The sequence below is a fragment of the Elgaria multicarinata genome, chromosome 16 (assembly GCF_023053635.1).
Source record: "Elgaria multicarinata webbii isolate HBS135686 ecotype San Diego chromosome 16, rElgMul1.1.pri, whole genome shotgun sequence".
Classification (NCBI taxonomy): domain Eukaryota; kingdom Metazoa; phylum Chordata; class Lepidosauria; order Squamata; family Anguidae; genus Elgaria; species Elgaria multicarinata.
The window spans coordinates 17,863,786-17,878,332 of NC_086186.1; the positions used below are offsets into that span (position 1 = coordinate 17,863,786).

Sequence of the window (14,547 nt, forward strand, 5' to 3'; positions counted from 1 at the left end):
GTTTTGTGTTTGAAGGATGGCTTTCATTGATGTTTGGTTATTTGTGTGTTTTTTAACTGAAGTGTGACATCTCAATGTTCTGAAGTATGAATTCTCGTATGCCTCCTGACATCCAACTCTAAATGCCATTACACCACAACTGTTGTCAGTAGACAGCTGTTTCTCTATCATCACTGATCAAAACTTTTTGCCGGGTTTGTAAGGCAGATGTCAGTGGCCTTAGATACCCTTATCCTTACATAGGATTTGCTGACCTGGCCATACTATGGCCATGGCTAGATCAGGCCTATATCCCCGGATCATCCTGGGATCATCCCTGTGCATCCACATGACACACAGGGGATCCCGGGCAGAGGGAGGGATGTTCCCTCCCTTGGCCCGGGATTTCACCCTACCCTTTAATCCCAATTTTTCCGCAGTCTCGGGATGATCCCGAGACCATGGAATGTGTGGGTGGGTGTCACGGTTTGTCCCAGCTCCTCACGAGTAACCACGAGGAGCCGGGACCCACCCATTAGGGTGGGGTGGGGGGAGGGGGAGGTGTTTTTTTAAAAAAACTTACCTTGTGTTCGAGCACTCCTGTGCTCATTTCCCTTTAAAAACAAAAATGGCAGCCCCGATGTCGCACGCCGCATGTAGACCAGGGTGATGATCTCGTGATCATAAAATCACGAGATCGTCGCCCTACTACCCCCTCATCTAGCCATGGCCTATGTGAGCTGATGAACTCTGTGGAAGGCCTGAAAAGCTGATTTGACTGGAGGTGACTATGGGCCAGGTGAGCATTGATGCCTCTGCTGGACCAGCTCTTTTTAAAATAATTGCCCCTCTCTCCAAGCTATGGCTCCTAGCACACTGCTGGGCTTCTATATATGGGGTAGTGGCAGCTCTAAACGGAGCCTATAGATCAGAGGTGCAGAACGTCAGGCTTGAAATCTAGCTCCAGCCTTTCTGAGTCCCAATCTGCCCTCTCTTGGATTCTCCAGATGGCACAGCCTTTGCTCTGGCAACACCCCTTCCTCTGACCACCTATCATTTGGTGGCTTATGTGCAATCTTCCCCCAGATGTAGATCCTGGCAGTAAGAGACACCCCTTTTGCCATCAGCTCCAGCCACTGCTGGAATGTGGCCCTCGAGAGCTTCTCCAGAATGGAATTTGGCCCACGGGCTGAAAGAGGTGATGTGCCCCTGGCATAGAGGAAAACCTAGCATGGACCAATGAGGATGGCCAAGACATTTGTTCAGTTGGCATTACCAAATGTACACTCCCCAGACCTCTACACAAATGCAGTTTGGCACCGAAATCTGTGCCTTCCCAACATTTGTGGTGCAGTTCGAGGGTGGGGGTGGCATGCACACAAAACCTGTGTGCATTTCAAAAAAATAAATAAAAGTGCGCACAAGGCAGACAAATGCACGTTAAAAAAAAATACAATCCGATGCGGAGTTGGGATGGAACAAATTTAGCCATGGGGGAAAAAGGAGAACCGGAGCACAATTGAGATTGCCAGATTTGCCCAACAATTCTGCTTGGAGACCTGTCTCCAAGCACCAGAGCCCGTGTGGTGTAGTGGCTAGAGTGTTGGACTGGGAGTCGGGAGATCCGGGTTCTAGTCCCCACTCGGCCATGGAAGCCCACTGGGTGACTTTGGGCCAGTCACAGACTCTCAGCCCAACCTACCTCACAGGGCTGTTGTTGTGAGGATAAAATAGAGAGCAGGAGGATTATGTACACCGCCTTGGATTCCTTGGAGGAAAAAGGGCAGGATAGAAATGCAATAATAAATTAAATAAATAAATTTTCCTCAAAACTAGCTGCTGTTAAACCACATCTTCATTCTGAGAGATGCCTTAGGAACCTAGGAAACTGCCTTAAATGAAGCCAGAGTGTGGGTTCATCTAGCCCAGTATTGTCAGCACTGACAGGCAGCAGCTCTCCAGGTTTTTTTTTGGGGGGGGGGAAGTGCCAGGGATCGAACCTGCGACTTCCCGCATGCAAAGCGTGCAATCTGCCACTGAGCTACGGTCCCTTCAAGATCCCAGCTCACCCCTGCTGCGCGTGCTATAATGACAGCTTTGTGTGTGCGGCAATTCTCTCTCCACGTTCCAGGTAAGGGGAGCCTGCTGTGCCGATGAATGAAGAGCACATGGGATGAGCCAGCCACACAGTAGGGGTGTAATACCCTTGGCACGCTAGTCCTGCTGGCTCAGGAGAAACACTGGCCGGGGATGATGCAGTGGAGGCTGGCAGCTCCTAGATCAGTGGAGCTGTGAGTCCACTCTGGGTCTCAGTCAGAACTCCAAAGGAGCTATTCAAGGGGCTGAGCCCTATCCCCCAAAACGGATTCAGCACCTTGAATAGCTCCTTTAGAGTCCTGGGTGGTTCTGACTGAAACCCAGAGTGGAATCACCACCCCATTGAAAGAGGAGCCATCACTCTCTACTAATTCGATGTCTCCGAAACTTTGATGGGGAGGCATCAATGGGGGTGGGGTGGGGGAGAACCTTACCCAAACCTTGGAGCCGGCCAAAGGTCGGCGAGCCTCCTACCTTGACGAAGAACTTCCTCTTCATATTCTTGCAGCTGTCGCTGGCTGCAGCCCTCAGCTGCACCATGCTGGGCATCAAAACCGGGTCGGGAAGCCCGTCTCCGCTCAACGACGTGCCTGCTAATGGAAGCCGAGGGCAGGGCCTCGTTTCCTCTTGGCCCCAGTTGGCCTGGCCCTCAAAGGGGTTGAGGTACTTCTCCTCCGGGCTCGACCTGTCGTCGCTGGTCTTGCCATTGCAGAGGATGAGAGACCGGGAAATGGAGCGTAGAGTCTTGGATTTCCGGCTCTTGCTGCTGTTCTGTCGTTCCATCCCTGGTGACCTACAGGCCCCCCGTCAATTTGCCATGGCTGTGGCAGCGACGTTCCCCCAGTTATCGCTGCTGAAGCTCCTGTTTGGAGGAGAGGTACCGGGGGGGGGGGGCGGATCAGTGCAGAATGTAAACATGCAGCTTCGTCGTTTCTCCCTGTTCCACCCCGAAATAACACACCACTGAAAACGTGTGATTTAAGACAGAGGCTTTCAGTTCAGAAATAGCAATGTGATGCCTCATGACTTGCTAATTCTCTTTGGCTGCATGCTTTTCTTCTTCTTCAGAATTTTGCTAGGCATAAATCTCCTTTACTTCTTGTTTTATATACACATTCTATCTGTCTCCAAGCGCTATGGGAGAATCGAAAACACATCTTCTGTGCCGGCCCCCTTCACTTCCAGCTACCGTCATATTATACACTTCCCCACCCCCAGTGAACACCTAAAAACATAATGTGTGAATGTGACGAATACATGCCCCCCCCAAAAGAAAAACCTGATTGTACAGGTGTGCTGGGTAGAAGATAAAATGACACATACAGCTCCCTGTCTCTTTTGCCTCTTGGGGGGGGGGGAATTGCTCAAGCTGAAACCATCCATGGTTGTATGACAGGATAAGACAAAGTCTTGGGCCAAAGTGAAGAGGAGTCATGGGTTCCAGTGCATTCCAGGCAGTGGCGAAGCGCAGACAAGGTTCCCCAGAATCTGGCAGAGGCGCTTTTTGATTAGCAGGGATGCTGACATAACATGCCACCCACCTACCCTCAGAATCCCCTATTCCTAACCTTTGTGAATAAATATGCAGTCAAGTCATTGCTGCAAAGTCATTTTTACAAATGTCTGATATCGGGGGCAGCGTACCCTTTCTTCCCCACCTAAATTAAAACTGGAGGTATTCTTAGCAAATTGGCCTATACCACGTCATGCTATTTGGCCATCTCATCTACTCTGAGACCCAGTTCACATATCAGAACAAGCAAGGTTTTTTTCTTCTTCAAACCATGGATTGTTGTCAGTTAAGCAGCAGCAAGTCAGCATGCGGCTTCTTGCGAATTGATCACTATCGCTGGATGATCATTTATTATTATTTATTTATTTATATAGCACCATCCGTGTACATGGTGCTGAACAAGCCATGGTGCCTTGTTTAAGCCATGGCACATGTCAGGCATGATTTGCGTAATCATCCACCTCCCTGCAGCTTGTCATGTTATCCAAACCTGGGCGGCATGGCTTGTTCGGGGGGGAGGCCTCAAATAACCCAATAACAGCCTATGGGTTAATTGAGGGTTGTTTCCATCTTCAACAAGCCATGCTACACAGGTTCAGATGATATGACAAGTTGCGCCTGGATGGGTCATTATGCAAATTGTGCCTGGCACACACCATGGCTTATTTAGCCTATGATAATCGTGCCAACTGGCCCCACAATCTTGACTTGGAGGTCGCCTCCTGTATTTCAGTTCTTCAAATGTTGCAACAGAACACAGAGGAACCAATTCAGTGCAATGGCATCTAGATTATACAAATCAGACCTCATGCATCTAAAAGTACTATGTGGCTCATCACTGAATCCCAGGTAACTGAAAATCTGCTCATCTACCTTAGCTAAAAGGGATCACACCATCAATGGAAACGGACTCCCCCGATCATAAATCTGATCTACAACCGCATCTGTGACAGAAGCAATTACAACAGAAACTAACCTGACGTTGAACCGAATCCAACTGCTTCTTTTAAGCATGATCTATCCCTCTTCGAAGAAGAAGAAAATCTCAAGAGGTGAAGAAAGATATTAGAAGCCTTCTGAGAAATGTTCACCTTCCTGGAAGGAACATATTCAAGGAAAGGAAGAATACGATGCAGATCAATGCTACAGAGGAACGGGTGGAGAAAACGAATGTGTGTGTGTGTGTGGAGATTCATGAGGCAAAGAAGGCCACCAGTAAATGATGGATTTGCAAGGCCTAATAAGTGCCTTCGCTGTTGTCCTATGGATATGGCTTAATAGAGCTTAATGTGGTAGACCTCTGGAAAAGGGTCTGAAAAAGGATTTTCTGTCCTGGCAAAGGGGGTCTGGATTTTAGATGACAGGGTAATTGTGAAGGAAGGACATTAGGCATGGGTGAGCATTTCATTTGAGCTCACTGGTTGAGCTTTTATATTGTATTTTATATTATGGTTTTATACTGTTGTTTTATATTTTGAATGTTTTTAATTTTTGTGAACTGCCCAGAGAGCTCCAGCTATTGGGCGGTATAGAAATGTAATAAATAAATAAATAAATAAATAAATAAATAAATAAATTTAAGTCCATTTTTTGTAAGAATTTACCAAAATTCTCAAATTTCTTTTTATTCAGGAGAGGAAGAATTTGAGATTAAAACTAATGACAAATCAAATGTGGGACAAACCAAAATGGGCAGATTTTTATATGCAGTCATAGTCCTTTGAATGATCAGCACTTAAAAGCCTTGGTTTGAATCCCTGGGTATTCAACCATGGGCTCATCTACACCAAGCAGGATATTCCACTATGAAAGCAGTATGAAAGTGATATACAAATGGCAGGAGCCACACTACTGCTTTATAGTGATATTGAAGTGCACTGCAGGATCTACGCCACTGCTTTATAGTGGTAATGAAAGTGCACTGATAACTGGTCGGCCCATTGACACATCTACACCAAGCAGGCTATAACGCTATGAAAGCAGTAAGAAAGCGGTATATGGTAAACTGCCCAGAGAGCTTTGGCAATGGGGCGGTATATAAATGTAATAAAATAAATAAATAATATGGTATGTGTCAGGGGCCCCCAACAGTTGTCAGTGCACTTCAATACTGCTATAAAGCAGTCGTGTGGCTCCTGCCTTTTATATACCGCTTTCGTACCACTTTCATAGTGGAATATCTGCTTAGTGTAGATGAGCCCCATGTTCGTACTGAAGTGGGGTTGCCAACTCTTTTTTTCTGACAGGCTCCTCATCTTTAACAGCTGCATAACAGGCAGCTACAACATGGTCTTCTCCATGCTGGCATTAGCTGTACCTACTGAAGTGAGAATTTAGTGTGTGTGTTTCAGTTTTGATGAGAATTTACCATTTCTTCTCATTCATGATGAAAAGAATTCGAGATTTTAAAAATAAATAAATAAATGAGGAGGCGAAACTGAGGCTCTCTCCATCTGTAAATGACATCCACTATCATAATCAACCATTCGCAAAAGTAAAAAGCAATTCAAGCAGCAGAAAAGTTTCATGGCCCAGTTCAGCTTTCACTCGGTGTCTGATTAGCAAATGTAGTTATTCTGAAGACAGTTGCCTGTCTGATTAGTCAAATGCAATCATTAGTTAATACAGTAAATATGCATGGACGATGCATGTTCTCCTTGCAGAAGTTTGTTCTCTTTCCTGTACGCCTGGGCACTCCAAACACAAAGTTGCCTTGCATTTTGTTTCTTTGTAATCCAAACCAAATGTTAACTGTTCGGCTGCTCTGTTTTCTTGCTTCACCCCCTCCCTCCCTCTGTTTTGTGCTAAATTGCCCTAACCTGTTGTCTTCTTGTATGTAAACGAATGTGCACTGGAGGAAGAGCGTCCATTTGGTTTACATTTCGCTTGGGGTACCAAACAGAGCATTTACAAATACACAAAGTGTTTGGCATGTTTACAAGGCTGAAGTAGAAAGTACTGCTCTTAATGCAGCTACAGGAAATGCAAGATCTCTCCATCCTTTTCAAGAACACGAGTGGTTTTATGTCAATTGGAACAAGCGACAGAATGCATCCTCTCACATCTGACTCCAATGAGAAGCCCACAAGCCACGGCAGCCCGGGTTTTGAAGCTTTTCTCATATATTAAACAGAAAGTAACAGATGCATCTTAAGCCAATCTATCGGTCAGTTTTCCCCTTGCTTATCATTTCATCTAAGAGAATAAGGAATTACTGTTGGGAAGGTGGGGGAGGGAGCATATATAACCATTCTAAAAAAATAAATAAAACGATAAAAGAGACTTACAACAAAGAAGCAGAAAAATCAGACTCCTTCAGAAGGCTGTTTGTCTTCGCGGGCCTGGCAGAAAGACTGAAGTGCAATAATTGGAAACACACCCTCTGACTGTCACATGACTTTGTTTCAGTAATTTTGTACAGGACTATGGGACACAGCTATTGTTTTCTAACTGCAAAAGGAGGCATTAAGGAGAAGAAAAATGGACACAAACGAATGGAGTGAAATCATGTGTTTGGGGCATCCCAACAGATGCCGTTTCCTGAAAGTGACTTTTTTTTTTTGTTACATCTTCGTTAGAAAGTGGGGTGGACAACACACAGCCCATGTGTTCCATGCACCTTGTGGGCCATTTTTGGGCAGTCCCCACCCCTGCTGTGGCTGACACTGAATTTGCAGCGGTGACAGCAAAAAGAAAAGGTGTGAGTTCCTTTTAAAAGAAAGCATGGAGGGGAATGTACCTTCTTAGGAAGCAGAAATGTGCTCCTAGAAGCCTCCCAGGAGTGCAATTTTCTTTCCCAGCAAGGCACGCGCTCCTGAGTTTCCTTGTTTTAAAGGAAATTCACTGCTTTTATTCAGCTGCAATGCCACTCTTCTGGTGCAGAATTCAGCAGCTGAGATGCACAATGGAGCACCTAGATATAAACCTGTGTTAAAAGCTCTGCACCTACGGCCTATTAGCTACCGATCTATGTTCAAGGTCTTGTTGTCAACACACAAAGCCCTAAACCACGTGGGACCAGGATACCTCGCTGGCTTTCTACAACTGTTGATCCCTGACCAGTTGACTCCTGTTGACCCCTATTGACCAGTTGACCTCTGACGACATCTTCTAAGGAGACCTTATTGGTATTTCTGCAGCTAATGGAATGTCTCCACAAAAGCAGGCCTTCTCAGGGGTGGCTCCCATTCTTTGGAATATTCTCCTAGGCAGAAACAGTGGCTAGCTTTAAATGTCTCTTGAAAACACACCTGTTCACTGAGGCTTTGCCTGACCCATGCTGCTTCCCTGTTTTAATATCACCGGTGCTATCATGTTTTTAATTGTGCTTTTTTATATTTTATTGTGAACCACTTGGGAATTTTAATATATTAAAGGGTCTATAAATAAATAAAATTGAGAGTCCAGCAATGGCAGGTTCAGTAATGGTAGGGAGAAGTGGGAACACCCTGGGTGTTCTGGGAGGGGAATCTGTTCTCAGACTCATGGAAGTTGCCCAATCCTGTCATTCCTGATGTCCAGCCAGGACATTCCTGATGTCCAGCCAGATTCCGGCTGGACATCAGGAAAAACTTCCTGACTGTTAGAGCAGTGTGACGGTGGAATCAGTTACCAAGGGAGGTTGTGGGCTCTCCCACACTAGAGGCCTTCAAGAGGCAGCTGGACAACCATCTGTCAGGGATGCTTTAGGGTGGATTCCTGCATTGAGCAGGGGGTTGGACTAGATGGCCTTGTAGGCCCCTTCCAACTCTGCTATTCTATGATTCTATGATTCTATGATAATCTCTTATGGTAGGGCAGCTGCAAACTATGGAAATAGATTGGAGGGATTTCTCCTCCCATCCACGGAGTATTGAATCTGAGATTATGGTGTTGTCATTGACTTTGGTGTGTAGTACACTATGAACATGTGAGGCTGCCTTATACTGAGGCCAGATCTACACTAAGCAGGATATAACAGTTCAAAAACAGTTTGAAAAAGGTATATGTAATGTGTCCTGAGCCCGAACAATGATCAAAACTGTTATAAACTGTTAAAAAGCAGTAGTGTAGATCCTGCCTGAGTCAAACTGCCAGTCGATCCCATCCAGTGGTGTCTACCCAAACTGACAGTGGCTCTCTCAGGTTTCCAGCAGAGATTTTCCCCATCACTGGCAACCTGAGCTCTTTTTAAATTGGAGATGCCAAGATTTGAAATTGTCATAATTCAGCCTGTGCTCAACCACATCCTGCTTCATCAGAAGGGGCAGCAAGACAAAAGAACTGGATCCACCCCCAAGGTGAACAATACCTCTACCATACCACTTCACACTATCTTAAGAGCCAGGTCCAATAATTGGACACAGTTCAGATTTCTTCATTTCTCACTTGTACAGTGTTTATTCTTTCCATTGCTTTCTGTTGCTCCAGAGAGCGGGACTAGAACTATCCAAGGTGCTAGCCCCTACACTGTAATGTGAAGCAGCAACTATATTTCTTGAGCAACTCCCATTAATTTCCAAGGAAACTTGCTCAGGAGAACATCTTGTGAATTGTTCCCCAGGAGTCTTTTCTGTCAGTCTCCCACCGAGCAGCTTTTAAGGACACCCAGTATCCCCTACATGAAGTTGCTACCTTAGGGAAAGTCTGCTTCTCTGAGCTTGCTCCATAATGGGTGAAAGCAATGCCCATTTTTGGTGGGGAAGGGAAAGTTTCAGCAGATGCAATGCACACAAAAAGAGGGTCCATGCCCAGTTCTAGTGGACAGATATATATATTTTTAGAGCAGGGAATATGCAATATTGTTTGTGAAAGCAAAAGAAAACACTGGTGAATTTGCACTATTCTGCAATACCACGGTGCCACCTAGAGGTTATGTAGTGGAAACACACAATAGAAATCACTCTACATAGTGCGTAGATCCCAAGTCTATGACAAAACCAAAAGCAGATACAGCTTTCTGTAGAAAAGGCCATAACCCTATCATCAGACAGAATGAAGCCGTTGCCTCAAGCAGCAGATGCTGGGAGGTGGCAGCAAGGTGCTGAAGGAGAGACCTGTGTGCCATAAGTTAGCCTGAAGTCTTCAGGTGCAGTGGAGGATGGGTTCTCATGAGTGCTGAAGACAAATTAATCTGCCAGTTCAGTTGGGTTTTGTCCATGGACTGGGAGGAGTGCCATCTTGTTTTTCACCCCAGGCCGCAAAATGTCTTGGGCTGTCCCTGACCCATTAAAACCATTTACATACAACCTGCATGGTGTTGTGGTTAGAACAAGCATGGTGCAGTGGTTAGAGTGTTGGACTAGCACTCAGGAGATCTGGGTTCTAGCCCCCACTCAGCCACGAAGCTCAGTGGGTGACTTTGGGCCAGTCACAAATTTTTAGCCTAACCTACCTCACAGGGTTGTTGTGAAGATAAAATGGAGAGGAGGAGGAGGAGGAAGAGGAGGAGGAGGACCATGTAAGCCGCTTTGGGTTCCTTGCATGAAAGTGAAAAAGGTGGGCTATAAATATAATAATAAATAGCACGCACACACACACACAATTTTAACAATCAACAATTATCCTCTCTCCATCTGGAATGTTTCAGGGATCTCAAAGACCCACTGCAACTGAGAGTACTTCTTTTGGTGTGTGTGGATGAGGAGATGTGTCTTGATCTACACTGTTTACATGAACACACAAAAGGAATTTCTGTTGTTGTTATTCATTCAGTCGTTTCCGACTCTTCGTGACTTCATGGACCAGCCCACGCCAGAGCTTTCTGTTGGCCGTCGCCACCCCTAGCTCCCCCAAGGTCAAGTCTGTCACCTCCAGTATATCATCCATCCATCTTGCCCTTGGTCGGCCCCTCTTCCTTTTGCCTTCCACTTTCCCTAGCATCAGCCTCTTCTCCAGGGTATCCTGTCTTCTCATTATGTGGCCAAAGTACTTCAGTTTTGCCTTTACTACCATTCCCTCAAGTGAGCAGTCTGGCTTTATTTCCTGGAGTATGGACTGGTTTGATCTTCTTGCAGTCCAAGGCACTCTCAGCATTTTCCTTCAACACCACAGTTCAAAAGCATCTATCTTCCTTCGCTCAGCTTTCCTTATGGTCCAGCTCTCGCAGCCATAGGTTACTACGGGGAATACCATTGCTTTAACTATGAAGCAGCTGTTGGTACCAGGAGAGCGTGCACGAGGGTGCTTGTGCCTTGCCTCTCGTGGCCTCCTCCAGCCAGATCCTTTGGCAATGTGCAAGGATCTGTGGGTTTGGATTTCTGTGTAGGTGCAATAGGTTGGCCTTTTCAACAAAACCAACCCAAATGTGGCATGCCTCGGGATGAGTAAGACACATGAATGGCACGGGATTGGCCCTGTGTCAGAGAGTGGATGAAGGGCAGAATTCTCTGGAAAGCTTACTGTTTGCTGAGATATGCAGTCCATGACAGGAATGTTACACTTCGACAAAGTGAATGTGTATTTGGGGACGGACAGCCTCTGTGGGTGGGTTGAAGAGGAGGAGGGAAGAATGTCTTGAAGAACTGCCTTGCTGGAACAGACCAAAGGTCCATCTAGTCCTGTATTCTCTGTTGCCGCGTGACCTACTTTTTAGAGGACTGGTCCCCTACTTAAAGCTGTCCTATGTTTGAAGGGCTGCACAGTCCAAGCCTGACGTAAAGATAAAGAACTGTAAGAAAGGAGTGCAGGGACATCCACGTTGCCCATCAAACAGTGAGCAGTACCTGGAGACCAAACTGAGCAGTGGGCACAGAGCTCACCTGCTCACAGCCTGGTAAGATGGATTGTATTTCTGTTTAAATGATTAGTAGGCAACATACAGCCCTCACCACCATGACAAATTTGGGGGAAATGGCATCCCTAGCTACTACAGAGCACAAGAAGGGTCCATTTGAGCTTGTTTGCAGCTAAATCTGGCCCTTTTAGTATTTTGCAGTAATGTAAGGTAAATTTGACCCCGTAGGCACTCCGTAGCAGCTACAGAAACCATTTTCCCCATACACACAGACACCAATATGGATACGTGTGAGTGTGTGTGTGTGTGTGTGTGTGTGTTTGTGTTTCTGCTGGGTTCAAAGGAGTGGTTTAGTGGTGTTGGGGCTCAAACCCTACCTCTGCCATGTACACAGCCTTTTGGGCAGGTCACTTGTCCTTTGTGTCTAACCATGCTCCCATGGCAGCCATTTTGTATTGGTGCTTGGGACAGTTTCTCCAGTGGCCAAAAGCCCATGGGCCCCAAATGAGTGCCTACCCATTTCATGGTTACGTTTTGCTGGGAACCCAACTATCCATGACTAAATTGTCCCAGCAATTTCAAGGTGCAACTAACACAGACTGGGTCCAATTCGGAGTGTTCACATACCGAATCATAGCTCTGGGCTTCTCGTTCCAGGCCTAAAGTTCCCCATAGAAATACAACATTAGGAATTAGCACTCAGTGGTTTCCCATGCCACTTCTTGGTTTGGAAGCCAAGACATTGATTGAGGGGCCTATACGGAAGTGGCAAGGCCTAAATTGAGCTAATTTCAGGTTTTCCAGAAGCTTAGTACTGTCATGTGGAAGGGGTTTTTTGGTTTTCCCCTCGCACTTAATGGAGAATCTTATTGCCCCCCTTTCCCCCTCAAGACGTCTGGGGCCACCTCAGAAGAATTTACAGCATCTTCAGGAGCTGCTGTTATTTCAGCTGCAAGGATTTAGCTGTAAGGATTCTTTAAGTTTCTGTCAGATGTACCGTGTGCTCAGCAGAGGCAGAGCTGCTTAATATAAATGTTCCTCCTTTGCTCTCTGGTGAATTTTGATCCCCGGTATTCAAATATGCATCGTTCCTCAATCCCCCAGCATTTTGACAACCTTAACGCCACGCAAGCTGTTGACGGAATCTCATTTTTATGCGAGGGTTTGCTACCAGAGATGATCGCTGCTAAGCTCTTACGGGTAGGCTGCTGGGTTCTTAGCCAGGTAACCTGCATGGTTCAAAAACCCTCTTGCACTCCACCTGTGCAACATCCCAGCTTTTGTAATCAGTGTTAGTGATTATTAAAGCATAAAGTAGGGATGTCCGTCACTGGGGAATCCACTTCTTTATTGGCTCAGCAAAGTTCTTGGGTGTGTGCAACTCGATTATCTTTGCATTGAAAAGCATACCGATGGACGAGGCGTTACAGATGTACAGAAGCAAGCAGACAAGGCCGGCTCAACTAGTCCCAAAGCCACATCACCACCGGCAAATCCCAGAACTCCTTCAACCAGCCAACCTGGGCCAGATTTACACCAAGCAGGATAGGAGACTTTGAAAACTGTGTATATGGAGTCTGTCCTGGGCTCCAACAGTTGTCGCTGACATAAACCATTTTAAAACCTCCTCTACTTTGTTGTTCCCACATGTCCTACTTTACCGTGGATAACCCCCTATTTAATCCTCTACAAGCAGAACTGCCCAGTCCAAGTCTGGTTGAAAGATATAGATGCATCCAAAGGAATTGCTGGGCCTGGAAGATGCCCATCAACATCACCTGTACAACAGTGCAGGTTATGACCTATAAATCCCTATATGGCTCAGGCCCAGGTTATCTGAAAGACTTTATTCTCCCTTATGAGCCTGCCCGTGCTTTGAGATCTTCTGGAGAAGCCCTTCTTTCAGTCCCACCATCTCCACAGGCGCACTTGGTGGGAACATGGGAGACGGCCTTCTCGGTGGCTACTCCGGTGCTCTGGAACTCTCTTCCTTGGGAAGCTAGTCTGGCAACCTCCTTGATGGGCTTTAGGAAGCAAGCAAAAACTTCTTTGTTCCGGCAGGCCTTTGGAGAATAATCTGGTCCTCCATCTATGTTAAGGACTTGTAAAATTGTCATGTATTTTAAACGCTTAATGTTTTAATATTGTATATATTTTTTTAAAAAAACTACATTTCTTTTCCTAGGATTTTAAGATGTATATGTTTTGAATTTTGTAAGGCCGCCTTGAGGCCCAGTATTGGGCAAAAGGCGGGATACAATTAAATATAATACTCTATTTCTTTGATTCTAAGACACACTTTTTTCCCATATAAACATCTCTAAAAATGGGGTTCGTCTTAGAATTGCGGGTGTGTCTTTGATGTTTTTTTTTCCTCTCTTGGTGGTACTGAAATTAGTGTGCGTCTTACAATCGATGGCATCTTACAATCGAAGAAATATGGTAATAATAATAATAATAATAATAATAATAATAATAATCTGAGCAGGAACATGGGTCACCTGGTCACATTCATCCCCACTATGAGGGAATGTCTTATATTTAATTGCATTTAAATTATTACCCACTACTTTTACATTTGGAGCAGTATCCAATTGTATCGTTCCACTAGCGGAAATGACGTTGTGCTAGCGGAAACTAGGTTTCAAAGCTGAATGACTGATGCCGAGGCTGCATCCTACAACCTGAAGAATGCCCTTATTCTACTGAATAGTTTGTCGCTTGCTTCCCCAAGTCCAGATTTAAAATCCTGAATTTGTCCTATTGGGTTTGTGGATCAATAACCCCCTTGAATCAAATCTCTTCATTGTGGATAACCAAAGACTGGGTTTGAAAAATTAATAAAAAACCTACAACAACACACCCTAGATGTATTCATCTAGAATTAAACTCCACTGATTTCTGTGGTCCTTATTCTCAAGCAAACATACCAAGTATCTCAGCCTTTACAACATTCAGAAGACCTATGTCTATAGGCAACAGAATCACTTACCATCTTCAAGAAGCCCAAACCATCTTTGCATTTCACCGCCGTGGCTCGATTAAGGTGAAAAATGCAGCACACTTATTTTTCCACCGATGAAAAGTTATTGCTTCTTGGGGGGAGGAAAGAGGGGTTGGGAGATTAAATGCTCAGTAAATCCAAAGTCACAGAGTACTTCAGTGTAAGTCCTGAGCGCCCGGCATCTCTTCTCAGTAGAGCACTTTGTCTTCTGCAGCAAACATCTTTGCTGTGCTTCTTTAG

At 45.5% G+C, this 14,547-nt stretch overlaps 1 protein-coding gene across 1 annotated transcript in view; it reads right to left on the minus strand.

The window, feature by feature from the left end:
• The window catches only part of IL16 (interleukin 16), a 46,128-nt gene extending 43,269 nt beyond the window's left edge, over positions 1-2,859 (minus strand). The window contains exon 1 of the mRNA XM_063142574.1: positions 2,551-2,859. Within this exon, the coding sequence (XP_062998644.1) occupies positions 2,551-2,859 (309 nt within the window). The remainder of the gene's footprint in view (positions 1-2,550) is intronic.
• Positions 2,860-14,547: the final 11,688 nt, after the last annotated feature.